Below are 17,369 nucleotides of genomic sequence, written 5' to 3'. Positions count from 1 at the left end.
TTCCCCCTCCCACCCCACCGCCCAGGGAAGCCGGTCTCTTCGCGGGAGCCCAGAAGGCCGTACCGAGGGGACAGGTTTGCCCCGAGGTTGGAGTGGGGACCCCGCCGCAGGCCTTCAAAGGCAGCCCTAGGTCCGTGTGTGTGGCGGCCCCGTCCCCGCCTGCCCTCAGTCCCGGGGAGCGCGGCGTGCGCAGGGCCGGCCGAGGGCAAGGTCGGAGTCGGAGCAGGTCTGGGGACTTAAGCGAAGCCCGTCTCGGCTCTCCTGCCACTGGGAGCACCTTCTCAGGGTCACCGGCGAGCCCCGCCGTCTGTCCGGCGGGTGGAGGACGGAAGGAGGCCCCGGCAGGAGGGCGCAGGTTAGGGGTGTGCTGCCCTGGCGAGGTGCGCCCTTATCCAGAGGCGACCCGACCACAGAACAGCCCCCAGTCCCTGTCGCTGCTGTTTAGATTGGGGTGGGTGGAGCTGAGGGGGTGACAGTGGGCTGTGGTGACAGCGGCCTGTAGGCCAGTGGCCCTGCCGACTCTCAGGGTAATCCTCTCAAAGTGGGGTCCCCGTACCCGCCCCAGCAGTTCACAGTGGTAAGTTGGGGCTTTCAGATGAGGCTTCAGGAGAAACTTGTAGCAGCCCCCTGAGTTGTCAGTTTCACCTGTGGATTTGGGGGGGCCTTGCTTTGTCAATACCAAATATCGTATTAAAGGGTAGAATCCAAAAGCGTAGGCATTTCAGAGATGCAACAGGAGTTCAGACTAGATTTGTGTTTTTGTCTGATCAGTTTGGGGTAGGGTTGCCCTAAACAACTCCTGGCCGGGGCCTGTTTGTCTGGGTTGAGATCTGGTTGTCCCCCTGGGCTGGCTGTGGGGCAGGGCAGTGGAGATAGGATTGGAGCTGGAGGTGAAATGCTGACTGCAGGAGGAAGTGTAGGCCTGCTGTCAGGTGAGGCCTGGCAGGGCTGACAAGCAGGCAGAAGCCATGTGGCCCTGTGGCTCTGGGGAACCTTGCTGGCTGAAGTCTGATTGTCTGGTTTCCTCCTCCACCGCCTGCTGTCTGTGTAGGTTACAGGGAAGGCAGGGAATTCTGGCCCTGCGGAGTAGCGGGTGTAGAGGAGCTGCTGCAAGTTTAATGAGCTGCTGCCCTGCCCGCCCCTGCGAAGGTCTGGGCTTGCCTCCTGCGTGGCAGCCGGCTCCCTGGACTGCCTCACAGGCTGCAGGCTGCGGGTAGAGGAGGGAGGTGGCTATGCAGACCCTGCCTGCGAGGTGCAGTTGAGAGAGGAGGGGGGTTGAGGCTCCACATTTGAGGCATTGGAGAAGCCACGTTGTGGGGTAGAAGAGGATTCACTCACCCCCCTCATGGCTGCTTCGTATTTCAGCGGTGGGTGTGGGACCTGCCCGTGTATGGGAGAGAAAACGGGCCTAGAAAGGTGAAGAGAACATGCCCAAGGTCACTGGGCTGGTGGGGAGTCAGAGCTGGAACTGTCACTAAGGTCTCGCTTGGTTCCAATCTCTGTTCCAAGAGAGGCACCCCTAGCCCCAACCAAAATCCAAGCCACGTCTTCTGAATCAGAGGACTTCTTAGGGGGCCAGCCCAGTGAATGGTGGTAAGCGGCCATTAGGAGGGCTCAGTCTAGGTGAGCACTGGCCTGAGCCCTTGAGAAACACTGTCTCTTTAAACAACACCCTGCAAGGTCAGAGGGCCAGCTCCTCCAAGCCCCAACAGGGAGAGGGTCAGAAGCCCTCGCAGCCTTTCCAAGCTCCGAGAGCCAGCCGGCTCTGAGATGCAGCCGCAGCCCTGCGCCCGCCTTGCTGTGGGGCCTGGGGCACTTGCCTCTCTGAGTCTTATCCTCACCTGCGGCAGATGATAGAGGGGAGGCTTGTGGGTGCCGTGGGAAGAACCAAGCTCTGAGCGTCCAAAGGGATTCCCGTGATGCCTTAAGCCCTCCCCCAGGCGGCCTTCCCAGCAGGCTCTGCCCCTTCCTCCCTACTGATTCCTGCCTGTGTCTCTTGCTTTCAAGCTTGTGCGATCTCCGGCCTCTTCAACTGCATCACCATCCGCCCTCTGAACATCGCGGCCGGCGTGTGGATGGTGTGAGTAGTGCGTGGCTGCACCACACTGCCTGGCGGGGTCTGTGCATGAATCTCCGGCCTCTTCAACTGCATCACCATCCGCCCTCTGAACATCGCGGCTGGCGTGTGGATGGTGTGAGTAGTGCGTGGCTGCACCACACTGCCTGGCGGGGTCTGTGCATGTGGGTTTCTGGCTGTGGTGTGGTGTCCTCATACTTCTGCCATGTTCAGGTTTCTTAATGAGGGGTCAGGGCCGGGGGAACACCCCCCAGGCCTCTGTTGGGTGCAGGGTGGAGGCTGCAAACTTTTCCTGAGCATCCACTGAGTCAGACGGGGTGGATGCTGAGTCCACTACAGTGGGGTCCTTGCCCTCTGGGAGCTCTCAGGGCCATAATGTGGAAGATGTGCCATCAGGGCTGGCTGAGAACTGAGTTGGAGGACCAGACGCTGGGAGGGTGGGTGGCAGCCTTGGATATGGACAGGGCTTGGGAGAGGCAGCTCTGAGTTGGCGCAGGAACCAGCAGGTAGAGCATCCTCAGGTGCTACCCTGCCAGGGTAGCTCGATCCCAAAGGCAGGGTGAGGACCTGCCCATGCAGCTGTGGCTGAGTGTGACCCACTCAGGGCCTGTGAGACGTGGCTGTGTGCCAGTGTGTGTGAGCGCCCTCCTGGGCTGGTACTGTGAGGGGCACAGAGGTGGGCAAGGCACAGGTTCTTTCCTCAGGGAGCTCAGGCCAGTGGTGAATCAGAGGCCTTGCTGTGCTGGGGGCACAGAGGCCTGTGCTGGCCAGAAGGATGGAGTCAGAGACTGGCCAGCTGGGAGTGGGAATCTGTGTTTGGGGGTCTGCCGCGTGGGTGCTGGGAGGCCCTGATAGTGGTGAGGAGTAGCGAAGAGAGCCCCTGCTGTGGGCATGGGGTGGGCTCTTCGGCCTCCTGAGCCTGTGTTCCTGTTGCATGGGGGTGATGAAAGCCCTTTCCTTCAGGCTCGGGGGCAGATGGAGGAACTGGCATATTGTAGGGGCCCAGTGCCTGGTAGCAGTGGCTGTTACCCACCCACAGAAAACACAGGGCAGATACCCTCTGTCACCAGTGGCCTATCTACTCCCATTCAAGTGCTGGGGGTGGGACAGAAGGGCTTGCTGAGTTCCTGCCTCCCCAGCGTGGGCTTCCCAATGGCAACTCTGCATCTGCGTTGCTGGTGTGTCCCCAGGCCCAGAACCAGCAGCATCAAGCACCTGGTCAGCTTGCAGTGACTCTCTGTGGGCTGACTGGCTCTGGTTCTCTGCTGCTCCTAGTGGGGCAGCTTTCCCACTCCTAATGCTGGTGTTGGTGATGGCGGCGATAACATGAGCAGCTGCCGGCTGCCAAGTGCTCCATGTGCATGAGTTTGTGGCAGGCCTCCAGCAGCGCTGTGGCATGGAGGTCTTAACTCCTCCATGCCACAGACAGGAAGAGTGAAGGGAAGCAGAGACCCAGGGTCTTCCCTCGAGGACTGTTCAGTTTGGCCAGGGAGATGGGCGTGCAGAAGCAGTTGGGGCAGGTTAGGTGCTCAGCTCTCTCTTCCAGGAAGAAGAGGCAGCTTCCTGGAGGAGGAGGGGGGGGCGGGTGGCACTCTCAGGGCACTTCCCGGGACCGTCACCTGGCTGCTCATCTTTCTTCCCCATGCCCTCAGCATGAATGCCTTCGTCCTGTTGCTGTGCGAGGCGCCGTTCTGCTGCCAGTTCGTTGAGTTTGCAAATGTGGTGGCGGAGAAGGTGGACCGGCTGCGCTCCTGGCAGAAGGCTGTCTTCTACTGCGGGTGAGGGGCTGCTGGGCAGGGCCCCACGGCACCACTCCCAAAACCCTGCTGATGAAGTGACCCAAGGGGCAGGTGACGGTGTTGGTGAGGGTGGGCAGGTGACAGGTGCATTGGTTTCCTCTCTGCAGAGGTTTAAACAGGGACAGCCTTTGAGCAGCCTGACTTGATGACAGCTGCTAAAAAATGTGACCCAGCGAGTCTGCATCTAGCAATGGAGCCTGCAGCCATAGTCACACAAGGGTCCAAGGACGGATGAGATATATGTACCTTGCAGCAGTTTGCACGGCAGAGAAAAATGAGAAGTGTTTGGAACTTTGGCCCCTCAGTGGGGAGTTTTTAAACAGGTTATGGTCGATCCTGTGATGTGTTTCTGTGCAACCTCTCCAGGGAGTGCAGATGTCGTGACATGGAAGCGGGACAAGCGGGTTGCAGAACAGAAAACATTGCTGCCTTCTAAATATGCTCTGCTCTTCCTGTTTCTGTCAATGAAATCACTATGTAGCACCTCACATCTGAGTCATAAGGTTGAACTGAGTTTAGGATAAGTTTAATGCGTGGAAGTTCCTAGAACAGTGCCTTGTGCATAGCAGGCTGGCAGCAGGAGCGATGTTTATGATTATTTCTTTAGAAACAAATACAGACCAAAGCTTTCTCTCTTCATGGAGGCCCAGTAATTCTGACAGCGAGAGCTCTAGGCACGTGTTTGGCTCCCCAGCTGTCTTCCGCGGTAGCAACGTCATGACGGGGTGCTCGGTCGCAGGACATCAGTCGCCCACATTGCCTTGTCCTCTGCTTTTTAAAAACGTGGATTTTAAAAATGCTGACAGTGATGTGTGTTCATTAAGAATAATGTGGAAAATAGAAAATGTTACTCAAAGCGCCGCTCCCTGTTGACTGTTCTATGTGTGTCCTCCCAGTTTGTCTTCAGGCATTTTTGAAAGGCTGTTTTTAACACAGTTATAACCATTCCAAATGAGCCGTATCCTGCTTTTTTCCCACTTAATGTAATGATGTAAACATTTTCAGTGTTACCACGAAGGCTTTGTACCATTGATGACAGGAACATTTATTCAGTGGACGTGTCATGCTTTTCTTAGCTGGCTGTGGCGTAAGTCAGACCGTGGAGAGCATCTGTCTGCTCAGACTTTTTCTTTGTTTATGACGATTTCATTAGAGTATATTTCTTTCTTTTTTTTTTTTTTTTTTTGTCCTTTTTGAGACTGGCCACACCGCGCTCAACCAGTGAGCGCACCGGCCATCCCTATATAGGATCTGAACCCGCGGCGGGAGCGCTGCTGCACTCCCAGCGCCGCAGTCTCCCGAGTGCGCCACGGGCTTGGCCCTAGAGTATATTTCTGAGTGTGGAATTATTAGGTCGAAGGTTATGTTTGTTAAAAAGATTTTAATCATGTGGCTAACTTGCCTTCCAAAGAGGCCATCCTCTTTTTCTCCCCACGCCCCACCCAGGGCCTTTTTCACGTTTGTGTTACCCTAAGAGGTAAAATATTCTCCCATATGTTTTTTTTTTTTTTTGTCTTTTTGTCTCTTTCTTCGTGACTGGCAACGGATCGCAACCCTCAGTGTCGCGCCCATACCGGACCGGGACCGGCAATGGGATCGCAACCCTCGGTGTTGCCCCCGCTCCTCGCTCAGCCAGTGAGCGGGAACCAGTCTGTATGTGGGATCCGAACCCTCGGCGGGAGCGCCGCCGCACTTCCCAAGCGGCGCACTGTAGCAGTGCGCCACCAGGCCGCCCACTCTCCCATATGTTTTAATTGCATTTTTTTATTGAAAATTTTCTGGTTTACTTTTTAACCTATTCGAATGTTGGTGTTTTACTTGGCAAGTGACATGTGTTTTCTATATTGAAGATTCCATAATCCTGTGTTATATTTCATGCAGGTATTTTTCCAGCCTGTTGTCTGCCTTTGACTTTGTTTTGACCGACTTTTTTTCACCTGTGGTCTTTCTTTTTCTCTATAATATCTATTATTTTGTTACTCCTTCAAAAAAATTTTAGACTGTGGTAAAATCTCACAGCCACACATCCCACAGGAATGGAAATTCGGGTAGAATGTAATTTCTGTGAGCCTTGTCTTCCTGTCCAGGCAGCCTCCTCTAGGGGAGTGGCAGGGCAGTGTTGGTCTTCCGGTTGCTGGTATTTTCCTGGCCCAGTTAGCTGGTCTGGAAGTTCCAGCCAGGACCCAGCATCAGCCCAGGGATATTTATTAAGCCAGAGTGGACCCCGCCACTAGGTGGCGCCAAACTGCCGCTGGGACCAGGCAGACCCTTGCTGTGATGAGGCCCTGGGTCCCATGGGTTTCGTTTGGGGACCTTCCCTGTTGAAACATGGCTGGTCTGTTGAGATATAGCTGGGCTAATGAGCATTTATTTAGCGATTGTGGTGTTCCAGGCATTGTGTTAAGTAGTTAACATCCTTCACGGTCGAGGTTTGATCCTTCTTTACAGTAGAGAGACTGAGCCCTAGAGAAGTTAAGTAACTTGTTCACGGTCTTAAAGCTGGACTGGACACGACGCCAGATTTTCTGGCTATAGCCTCTCCCTGGGCTGCCCGTTTTTATGAACAGTGAGGGCGCTGGACCATCTCGTTGGTGTTTAATCCTTTTTGGATCACAGACCCTTTCCAAAATCTGATGAAAGCTTTGGATTGTCTCCCAACAAAATGCACAGAATTTTGCAGACATATCGATGGGTGTTCAAGGACTTTCTGGGGCCTGGCCATGGACCTGTGTCCTAGTTTTCTTGGAATCCATCCTGCCCCTGGTTGTCTGAGAATCTGGGAATCCGAGAAGTACCGTGGCAGCCGTGGGGTGGGAGTGCCCCTTGAGCTCTGTTTCTCCCCCAGGATGGCCGTCATTCCCGTCATCATCAGCCTGACCCTGACCACGCTGCTGGGCAACGCCATCGCCTTCGCTACGGGGGTGCTGTACGGACTCTCTGCTCTGGGCAAGAAGTATGTCTGCTGGTCCCAGCCCCTGGGGGGTGGGACTGGCCCTCCGTGCCCCTTGAAGTTTCTCAGTGAGGAATTGAGAGTTACCCCTTTTATCTAGCTTGTGGAAACTGAGGCACAGAGGTTGTCAGTGACTCTCATCAATGTCTCCAGGGTGCTCAGCTCTAGGGGATGAAGGCAAGAGAATTCATGAGACTTCCTGAGTGGCCTGGTCTTGCCTTGGCACAGCTGGTAGCAGGGACAGCTAATGCATAGCTTGGGAGAGCCTCTTCCCAGCTGGGGTCCACACCCACCGTTGTGGTCACCTGCCACCCACTCTCCTGCAGAGCCCAGACTGAGACTGAATCCTTCTCAGCCCACTGTCCCAGGCAGTCTGTGCCACTTTCAGAGGTGACCAGACAGGCCTTTGCCAACCTGGCAATGGTCTCTGTCTGGGGAAACAGAAGACCCCATGGGCTCTGCCTACAGGTCACGCCTAGGTCATGCCTGGGTCACGGGCCAGGAATCGGGCAGTGGCTGGGGGGCTGTGTGCCACGTGACGCTGACCCACTCTCCCCCCAGGGGCGACGCAATCTCCTACGCCAGGATCCAGCAGCAGAAGCAGCAGGCAGATGAGGAGAAGCTGGCGGAGACGCTGGAAGGGGAGCTGTGATGTGGTCGGGTGCCCCCCTGCCTGCCCGCTCTTCTGGCTCTGCGTGAGAATATCTGGAGGACAAGGCCTGGAGTGTCGACCCTGAGGGACGCCTCCTGCATGTGTCCCCACCGGGACCCCTCCTGTGATGCCTCTCTCCAGATTGGCCTGGGCCGCAGCACTTGAGGCGGAACTGAGCAGAGCCTGCAGCAGTTCTGCGCCACCAGCCCACCTGGCCCTGCTCCTCCCACAGCCTGGCTTAGCTGGAAACAGGCTGCTGGCTGGTCTGCAGACTTCCCACTGCTGGTGGTCAGCCCCAAGCCTGGGAGCAGCTTCCCCAGAGACTCTGGTCCTGGCTCAAGGGGGAGACATGTCAACCTGGCTCCTGCGCCCTGTCCCATGGGCCTGGGCACTGAACAGAGATAGCCTCTTTCCAGCTCTCCCGGCAGGTGGAGCCCCCAGGGCTGCCTCTGTCCACTGTCCTCAGGGTGGGCAGTGGGCAGAGGAGTGTCCTGAGACTGCTGTTGCCTGCAGCCTGCCACCACTGCCCAAGGGTATGGGCCTGGCTGTCACTCTGCCCTCCAAGGGAGCCTGTGGTGCTCCTAAGATGCCCCCTCCTGTACCTGGAACAGTGGCCTTGGCAGTGACTGGACAGTTGGGTGGGGAGTGGGCCTGCCCCAGTCCCTGGAACCTTGGACAAGCCCTTGCAAGACACCCTAGCTGTCCCATTCCAGCGGGCCTGGCCCGCCCACTCCCTGCCCCAGGCCTTGGTGCTGAGTGGGGGGAGCAGTCTCTCCCCAGCACCCAGGGAGTGCCCACCTGCCTCTCTGCTGTGGTCCTGCCCATGTCAGCAGGGGCCGAGCCCCATTAGCAGGGATGGGCTTGCCCACCTCAGGTACTCCTGCCGCCCGCCCCACCCCTGACCTCAGGGCACAGCTATCTTTTGAGAGCTGTTCCATCTGGGGCCCAGCTCCCAGTCTTCCTCCTCCCCAGATGCCAGGCTGGGCCTGCTCTGGGCTCCTAGGCTCAGGGACTGGGTCTTGTATGTGGATACCAGCCCCAGGGCTGTGCCCAGGTCTGTGTTTCCCAGAGGGACCTTTGAGGCCCATCAGTGTTTGAGGCCAGGAGCGGCCGGCTCTCAGAAGTGGAGGCTCTTTGGGCGCTGCTCAGAGCTGCCCTGGGGACATGGCAGTGGGCTCCCAGGTCAGCAGCAGCCCTCCAGGAAGTCTGATGAGGTTGAGGTCCAGGGTGGCAGGGGCTTTGCAGTGTGGCTATAGGGCATGTGCCTTCAGGGTTCCTCTGGGGCCACCTTCCTCAGGCCAGTGCTGGGTTTAAAGGGCTGTGTGTGTGTGTGTGTGTGTGTGTGTCTGTCTGTCTGTCTGTCTGTCTGTCTGTCTCCTGCGTGTGCAGTGAATAAGACCTGTCTACCTCCCAGGAGGAGCAAGGGCCTTGCCCGCCTCTCTGCTCATTTTTACCCAGGTAGTGGGACTCGGGGGTCACTTCTGCCCGGGGCCTCTGCCAGAGGGGCTATGCTGGCTGCAGCAGGGGGCGGCTCTGTGTGTCAAAGAGGCCACACTACCTTGTGGGGAAATCGAGTGGGTGCTGGGCAGGCTGTGGGGTGGGGTGCTGAGGTGGAAAGGCCCTCAGGGCACATGGGCCAGGGCAGGCAGGCACTTGCCCTGAGGTTCCCAGCAGGTCTATAGCTGATCAGTGCTGGAGCCCCCTACCCTGTCTCCTGGGGGTGCCTTTCTTGCAGAGTGACTCTGAGTGGCCGAGGGGCCCAGGCCGGCTGGGCTGCCAGGTGCCACCCCTGCCTTTGTGTTTGGACTCTGTCTTTGTGCAGCTCTCAGTCTACTCCTGGCTGACCTGTTAGCTCATGTTTTGAGCAATAAAGTGAGGCTATAGCTGGTGTGCTTGCTTGTGCGCTCTGCCTGTCACCTTTTCTCTGGTGCCCGTAGGCAGCAGGTCCTGTTCCGAGCCTGCTCAAAGCATCCCAGAGAAGGAAGGTGACTGCCCAAGGTCACACAGGAATTGCTGGGGCCCCCAGCCGGCTTCCCTCACGCCCGCCGCACTCTCCTCCCTAACCGCTGCTTCCTTGGGGATGAACTGGCGGAGGCGGTGGCCACCCTGCCAAGAGTGTGGGGCTCCCCGCCTGGAGTAGACTCCACTCCCTCTTGGAGGCTGCAGGCCCAGTTTATTTTTATAAACAGGGTGAACACAGTTGCAGACAGGAACCCCATTCCCAGGCGATGGGCTGGGGCAGGAGGAAGTGGCCACACGGGTTTGGGTGCCCTGGCCTTTAGAAGTCTGAATGTTCCCTGTGCTGTCCACAAGACCCCTGTGGACACAGGACTGAGGTGCAGCTGTGTCCTCACCACAGCCTCCTGTGAATGCAAGTGAGGAGCTGGGCCTGAGGTTGCTCAGTCAGGCCTTGTCTCTGGTCACCATGCCACGTGCTCTCCTGTAGCCCATGGCTGCCTCCTCCCCTGGTGGTCTTCGCCGACGTGTGTGCAACACCGCGGGCCCGCTGAGCTGGGACTGTGGCTGGGCAGCGCGGCTGCCTGTCCAGAGCCAGACAGCACGCTCTGGGGGGCCTCATGCCTGTGACCGGTGCTCTGGGGCTCTGGCTGGTGGCAGGGATTGCTGCTGCCTCTGGGTCCCAGGGTGCAGGTTTGTGGTCAGCGCAGAGGCCTGGCTACCCGGTGACAGGGACCCTGACTTAGCGCAGGAAGGACCTCCTCCCGGTGCGGAAGAAGGACTCGATCTGCTCCAGTGACCGGCCCTTGGTCTCAGGCACACAGCAGCCCGTGAACAGCAGGTTCACCAAGCAGACAGCCGCAAAGAAGAAGAAAGGCACCTGGAGACCGGAGGCGTTCTGGGGAGGACAGGCACCGAGTCAGATGGGAGAGGCTCGAGGGTCCCCCGGCCCAGGACAGCATCCAGATATTCTAAAGTGGCACCGGAGGCTCTGGAAGCCTGAGCCCAGTCCACTCTTGGCTTTCTTCTGGGGCTGGGCACTAGGATTCCCTGCCTGTGTGGAGGCTCCACCTGCCTCGGCCTGGCCTTCCGGCCTCAGCCCAGGAACCCCTCCTCCCCTCCAGGACCCACCCTGAGCCTCAGCTGCTCCCCACTCCAGCCTACAGAAGCATGCCACCATGGCTTGGTGGGGCTGTGCCCGTGTTCTTCTGGGCCACCCCAGCTGACTTAGCCCCCCACCTTGCCCTGACCACTGAGTGGACCAGGTTAGGCACTGGCCCAAGCTGCCCCCATCAGATTCTCCCTCATGGGGACTTGGAACTGGGACCTGGATTCTGGTGGGTTTCAGGGCCTGCTGGTGGGAGGTGGGGGAGGTGGCTCCCACGTGCTGTAGGCTGGACAGCAGGGGATGCTGCTGAGACCCAGAAGGAAGGCCCAGCGCCTGGGCAACAAGCACGGGCAGGAGCGGCTGTGGGCAGAGTTCTTTGGATTCTGGTGGGTTTCAGGGCCTGCTGGTGGGAGGTGGGGGAGGTGGCTCCCACGTGCTGTAGGCTGGACAGCAGAGGATGCTGCTGAGACTCAGAAGGAAGGCCCAGCGCCTGGGCAACAAGCACGGGCAGGAGCGGCTGTGGGCAGAGTTCTGGGCCATGTCCTGCCCTGGCCGGGAGGTGGCCTGACTTCCCAGCAGTTTCCCAAGCTCGTTTCTTATAACGAAGGAGGCTGTGTGCTGTCACTTTACCGTGCTTGGCCTCAGAGTGAAAGGGCATGTGCTAATCTCCTAGGGTCACTGCAGGTCAGATGACCCCACAGCGAAGTCCTCAGTACAACCACTGGCAGCAAGCAGGGGCCCCCGGCCAGCTGGAGGGTCCCTGGGGTTCAGCACTCACCACCACCAGCAGGAAGGACTTGGTGAGGATGAAGGCGGTGAGCCAGCTGACCAGCACGCAGAGCCCCGAGGCCATGCCACGGGCCCGGAGAGGCAGGATCTCAGACATGAGCAGCCAGGTGATGGGCCCCCAGCCCATGGCGTAGCCTGCCCCAGGGAGGGGAGAGGGCGGCTTAGGCCCCACGTCTGTCTCCACCATGCTGCTGAGAGACCCTCCCCTCCAACCACCCCCAGACAGACCAGGACAGCAATAACGACCCCCCGTATATGTCACCCCCTCTTAGACCCACCCCCTGTGGAGTCACTGCCACACCTACCCATGATGAACAACATGGTGGCCAGCAGGGGCACCAGGGTGAGGTAGTTGGTGGGGGTGCCCCCCAAGGGTACAGTCTCGATGCCCATGGTGCTATTGGGGGTCAGAGGCCTCGGACCGAAGTGGACATACAGCCCCAGCGTCAGGTTGGCAGCAAACATGATGGCTGCTGTGGGTAGAAGGTGGCCCAGAGGGGCCAGGACCCTGAGCGGCCCCTTCTTCCGGAAGCTCTTCTCACAGAGCCCTCCACGGCCAGCCCCTGCCTGAGCCTAGAGACAGCCCCGAACAGCTACAAGCCCAGTCTCCAGCCCTGGTTTTGGAGCCCATTGCACCCACCATGGTGTGTCATGGCCTGTTCACTCACAGAAGCTCCAGCAGACCTTGGTCAGACCCTGTGCAGGGTGCTGGGGAGGCAGGCCTCCCCCTCAGCTCCCAGCCACAGTCCCCCACCCAACTCCCAGCTAAAGCCCCTGCTGATGGCGGCCGGGGGTGGCCAGGCTGGGCAATGGGGTGGGGGAGCAGGGATCGGCACATCCCCACCCAGGTTCAGTGCAGCAGCTGCTGGAGAAGTGTGTGTGTGCATGTGGAGGAGGGGCAGGGCTCACCTGAGACAAACAGGAGGACCTTGCGGCCAGCGAGGTCCATGGTGAGGGCGGCGATCAGCACTGACAAGAGCCGCACGGCCCCCACAATGGCTGCATCGTCCTGGGGGGGCTGCAGAGAGGGGCCGCTGGGGCTGAGAGACCCTGGCTTGTCACTCTTGTCCCCCTGGCCCCCCTCCATGACACACCTTGTCCCCCACGGTGCTGCAGTGTGCTCAGGCCTGAAGCCATGGTTGTGGCTCCTTTGGGGCGTTGGGCTGTGAGCACCTACCTTGTGCCGGCGCTGTGCGCACTGCCCCAGGTTTCAGGGCCTCCCTGGCAGGGGCGTGCCTGCTGTGCCCACCCATGAGACCAGCGGGCAGAATCCAGGCATGATGACTGAACTAACTGTGCTGTCACTAATCTTCAGACCTCATCTCATGTTGAGCCTCGGGATGGGCATGCTACTGTCTCTGTCTTGCAGAGGAGGAAGCTGAGGTTCAGAGGGGAAGTGACTTCCCTCACTGAGTGGCAGACACCACAGGGGCTCTGAACCTGGGGTCCATGGTCCACATTTCTATAAAACTGCTTTCCTTGGCAATCCTATATATTTTAAAACATTTAAGTTTCACTTAAAGGCATTGTTCTGAGGACTGGTACATGGCACAGAAACAGGGAAGGGGCCCTGGCAGTTGCTGGATTCTGGCACAGAGCAGGTGCTCAGCTGGGGCCTGGGACATAAGTGCGGGGCAGGCCTCCCACCTCCCGGGGCCCTGCGGGCAGGCGTTGGCCAGGGCAGAGCGCTCACCAGCAGAACGGCAGTGCTGTCGAAGATGGACTGCAGGTAGACCAGGACGGGAGTGATGCCTGTCAGCTGCTGCAGGAAGCGCATCAGCAGGGCGATGAGGATGGGCCGGTACATGTGGGGGTCCCGGGCCTCAGCCCACGACATTTGGCTGCTCTGGAGACACAAGGCCACCACTGAGGAGCTGTGTCCACCTCTCCAGCAGGTGCCACCCTGCCCGGGACCACGAGGGGCTGCTTGGGAGACCCCCTTCTTCCCTCTCCAGGAAAGAACCAGCCTACTGAGGCAACCCAGGCTCTGGCAACAGGCTTGGAGGAACCCTGACCCCAGCCCCAGGCTCTCAGATTAGTGGCGACCACTATCTTTATTTTCCAGGAAAAGCGGCCAAGGCTCAGAGAGGCCTAGTGACTGGCCCGGCCACCTGGAACTGCTGGCACTCTACCCTCGCTCACCTGTCTCCGGACGTTGTCCTGGATCTGCTCGAACTCTCTGTGGACGTCAGCTCCGGCCCCGCGCAGCCAGGCCAGAGCCTGCAGGGCCTCCTCGTCCCTGCCCCGTGACAGCAGGAAGCGCGGCGAGTTGGGCATGAGGCTGAGCAGCAGGATCATGAGGAGCGCAGGCCCCTCCCCGGCCACAGCCAGCCAGCGCCACGGCAGCAGCAGGCCTGCGAGAGGGGGGCGAGGGGCCACGGTCCAGACCGGACAGAGCCCCTCATCTGCCCTCTGCGGTCTAGTCTGAGGACCGCATCCTATGGGAAGCCTGACTGCCTTGGCCGCTGTGATCCAGGTGGTGGAGGGCTTCAGGGACTGCCTGCCTCTGGCACACAGTGGGAGGTCCTTGGAGGGTCTCAAGGGCCATGGCAGGGTAAGGAAGGGTTGGGCTGAGCAGGCAAGGCCCATGCCTCCACCCCAAATCCCCGCTTCACCGCAACCAGAACAGATACACTCTGATTTCTTTTCTACATGGTCTTCCTGAGACCGTATTTGATGGAAACATTCTGCTTTAACAGAGTCTGAAGACTGCTGGTCCGGGAGAAGCCCTCACTGCCTAGTTAGAGATTGGGCCTCGCGACCAGAGAGGGGCAGGAAATTGCCTGGCGATACACAGTGAAGTGGTGGTCCAGTGGGGCCGGGAAGCCAGATCTCCTGCCTCCCAGCCCAGGGGTGGTTCTGGGGCACGCTCATTCCCTGTCCATCCACGTCCGCCTCAGCAGCACCCATCACCCCACCCCCAAGCCTGCACACAGGAGGTGCAGCGCCATACTTACCAAGGGCATAGAGGAACAGGGATCCAAACACTGCCATGAGTTGGGGCGTGGCCCCCAGGGCCCCGCGAACACCTGGGGGGGCAATCTCAGACACATACACCTGCAAGACACACTTCGGGCTTTGGTGAGAATGTAGGTTCCTGGACTTCACCGAGATGGGGGAAGGGGGCACTTCTGATGGGCCCTAGTTCTGGTCATGACTCACTGTGTGACCCTGGGCAGCTTTCCTGACCTCCCTCTGGCCTCACTTTCCCTAACTGTGAAGTGGGCAGGAGCACTTGGCTCTGAAAGGGGAGGTGAGTTGCTGGAAATTAAGGAAGCCTGAGGACACCCAGACTCGGGCTGAGCAGGTGAGTCCATTCCTCCCTGTGATCTTGTCCCCCTGCTGGTCTGGCCAGGCCTGGCTTGTGGGCGCCTGAATGAGATCAGAAGGTCCCAGGAACGGCACAGGGCGAGGACTTCCCTTTCCTGCCCATTGCTCAATGCGATTTTCTCCAATTGAGCAATGCATCTGATTGGTCAAGAAACAGGATAGAGAATTTGGAGAGCTGGGGCGATGAGGACGATTTCCCCAAAATCAGCTGCCCTGTCAGGGATGAGCTGGGGCTCCCCAGGCAGCTGTGGGAGAAGGCAAACCTATTCTCATTGACCAGAAGGCACGGAGGTGGGGGGCCTTTGCCAAAGGGTGTTCAGCACAATACCAAGGCAGTGGTGACTGGATGGGACGTCCTGGCCTTACCGGGATACAGGCAGCCGTGAGCCCCCCAGCGAAGCCCGTCAGCATCCTCCCCAGCAGCAGCATCCAGAGGCCGTGGGCACCCGCCATGAGCGCATAGCCTGCTGCCGAGGGCACAGCTGAAAACATGATGCTGAGCTTCCTGCCCAGGAGGTCATTGAGGACCATGGCACTGAGGCCCCCAGCTGCTGCTCCCAAGGTGAACACGGACTGCAGAGAAAGGAGGTGTGGGCAGATGTGTCTGGGCACTAAGCACCCCACCTCCCACAGACCCTAGAGACAGCTTTTACTCCAGGCTGACCCCAGGAGCTGGTCCAGGACTCAGGCCAGTGATGGTAGTGAGCTGCCTGTCTCTAGAGGTGTACAAGCAGCATGGGGACAACCATTTGTTAGGGATGCCAAAGTGGCTGCTCTAGGGAGGAGGTGGACACGTGTCCACATGGTTCTGTCCAGCCTGATGTCTAAGCATCTAATAGTTTAATACAGGAGAATTCTGTGACTTGGAGACCCTGGGACTTTAAGACTGGGGGGTTCTGGAATTCTCTGTACAGAGTATGGTGACTAGTACCCAGTCTGGACTCTGCTGTTCCCTAGCAGTGAGACTTGGGCACATTGCTTAGCCTGACTGAGCCTCAGTTTCTTCATGTGTGAAATGAGAGCATGATAGTACTTACCTCAAGGAGTTCGCCCTGGCAAATTGTCCAGTACACACCGTGGGCACTTTTATCTTAGCTACTATGTTATAGGTTCTAAATTTGAAGCTATTAAGATTGTAATTCCAAAGTCCTGGGACTCTTAGGGTCTTCCTCTCCATTAGCCACAATCTCTTCCACTGACACCTGATGTCCTTGCCCCATCCATCCAGGGAGGTGTCTGCTCTGCTGTGGCAGCCCAGCTGGGGGTCCCTGAGGAACCCTCAACTCCACATGATAGAGACCTTCAGGGACGCCCCCCACCTGCTCCTTTCCACGCCTTCTCCACCGGCTTTCACTTCCTCACTTAGGGCAGTCATCTGGCCTCACCCATAGCCAGCACCCGGAGTGGGTGGGAGAAGGGTGGACTCCCTGTGGGAGGTCTCATGGCTGAGCCTTTGGAGCCCACTAGCTGGGGACAAAGCTCAGCAGGTCCCTGCTCCCCCTGCCCCAGCCCTTCCGGCATAGAGCATGGTCCTTACCCCAAACCAGGATGCCTGGGTTTTTGTCAGATGCAGGTCCGGATCTGAAGAGTTCTCCAGGGCTGGGATAACTGGGGACGTGTAGACCAGGGCATACCCAAAGCTGAAGTTGCCCAGCACGGCAGCGAAGGTGGCCAGGAACAACCTTTTGTTCTGCAGGGCTCTGGTGATGGTGGGGGACAAAAGGACCAGGGTCTCTGAGTCCCTCCTTCTGGAACTGTTGCCTTTCCTGAGCCTGGTGGCTGCCCAGCTCAGCAGACAGCACTGAGAGGGCCTGGCTCCTGGGAAATTCCCAGGGCTTTAGCCCATCCTTGTGGCTGACCCTGAAGCCAGGGCCCTCTCCTCCAGAAGAGGAGGCTTGGGCTCTGCTCCCCGCTCTGTGTGACCTTAAGCAAGCCCCTCGCCCTCTCTGGGCCTCAGTCTCCCTGTCTGTGCAAGTTGGGGGCTGGGTCCAGTAGTCCCTTGGCTCGTCCTTTCCCTAAGGGAAACCAGCTCCATAAACAAGACCAGCGTGTCTGCGGCAGGAGGGAGCTGAATGGTCAGAGGAGGCCCGGGCGGGAGCCAGCCGCCCTCCGGAGGGGACCGGAGCGATCCCCAGCCCCCACCCACAACCCCACACCCAGACGCTCTCACCCGTCGCGCGTCCTGACCCCCGGCGACGGTGGCGGCTTCTCGGGGAAGGTGTCGTAGTCCGGGCCCTCGGCTCCCAGCAGCGGCTCCTGCATGGCCGCCCGTGGTCCGGGTCCCCGCTGCCGCTACAGCAGGACGCGCGGGGCGCAGCGGCTCGGCACCCGCGAGCATCCGTGGCTGCGGGGCGGCCCTGCAGAGCCGCGCCGGCCAATGGGACGCCTCGGCCGGGCTGCCCCGCGAACGCCGGGACGGCTTCGGCTCCGCGGCCGGGAAAGCCCCGCGCGGCGCCCCCGCGGTCACGGGTGAGCAGCCGCCGTCGAGGACCGGGCACCGTCGGGCGGGTGTCACCCCGCTCTGGACCCTTCTGGTCGCAGGAGTGTCTTGGGCTTGTTGTTGCAGGTCACCCAGAAACGGTGTAAAAGTTCAGAACAAGAGGAGCAAGAGGAGAGTCCCCGAGCGCGTCCTCAGCCTGACACCATCGACGGCTGCAGCGCTGCCCGCGGGGGGCGCCGCACAAATTCCAGATCCAGCTACTGAGCTA

General features: G+C 59.3%; 3 protein-coding genes across 4 annotated transcripts in view; 2 read left to right on the top strand and 1 right to left on the bottom strand.

Annotated features, from left to right (window-relative positions):
• ADAMTS13 (ADAM metallopeptidase with thrombospondin type 1 motif, 13) overlaps nucleotides 1–2,084 on the top strand; it is a 36,080-nt gene extending 33,996 nt beyond the window's left edge. The window contains exon 30 of the mRNA XM_008593336.1: nucleotides 2,008–2,084. Within this exon, the coding sequence (XP_008591558.1) occupies nucleotides 2,008–2,084 (77 nt within the window). The remainder of the gene's footprint in view (nucleotides 1–2,007) is intronic.
• Nucleotides 2,085–2,135: 51 nt separating this feature from the next.
• CACFD1 (calcium channel flower domain containing 1) lies at nucleotides 2,136–9,367 on the top strand. The gene is made up of 4 exons (XM_008593334.1): nucleotides 2,136–2,194; nucleotides 3,730–3,855; nucleotides 6,722–6,829; nucleotides 7,388–9,367. Exons 1-4 carry the CDS (start codon nucleotides 2,190–2,192, stop codon nucleotides 7,476–7,478), a joined length of 330 nt encoding a protein of 109 aa, XP_008591556.1. The 5' UTR covers nucleotides 2,136–2,189; the 3' UTR covers nucleotides 7,479–9,367.
• A 264-nt stretch (nucleotides 9,368–9,631) lies between these two features.
• SLC2A6 (solute carrier family 2 (facilitated glucose transporter), member 6) lies at nucleotides 9,632–16,923 on the bottom strand. Of its 2 annotated transcripts, XM_008593332.1 has the most exons (10): nucleotides 16,832–16,923; nucleotides 16,199–16,361; nucleotides 15,028–15,234; nucleotides 14,289–14,388; nucleotides 13,474–13,685; nucleotides 13,025–13,177; nucleotides 12,241–12,349; nucleotides 11,637–11,804; nucleotides 11,321–11,466; nucleotides 9,632–10,332 (listed from the first exon to the last, which is right to left on the bottom strand). In XM_008593332.1, exons 1-10 carry the CDS (start codon nucleotides 16,921–16,923, stop codon nucleotides 10,177–10,179), a joined length of 1,506 nt encoding a protein of 501 aa, XP_008591554.1. In that variant the 3' UTR covers nucleotides 9,632–10,176. The 2 variants fall into 2 exon arrangements, with proteins under 2 accessions (XP_008591554.1, XP_008591555.1); XM_008593333.1 differs by lacking the exon at nucleotides 11,637–11,804.
• Between the last annotated feature and the right edge of the window lie 446 nt (nucleotides 16,924–17,369).

The sequence above is a fragment of the Galeopterus variegatus genome, unplaced genomic scaffold (genome assembly GCF_000696425.1).
Source record: "Galeopterus variegatus unplaced genomic scaffold, G_variegatus-3.0.2 Scaffold9008, whole genome shotgun sequence".
Lineage (NCBI taxonomy): Eukaryota > Metazoa > Chordata > Mammalia > Dermoptera > Cynocephalidae > Galeopterus > Galeopterus variegatus.
Note: the sequence above shows the minus strand (reverse complement) of the source record. Positions and strands in the feature narration are given on the sequence as shown.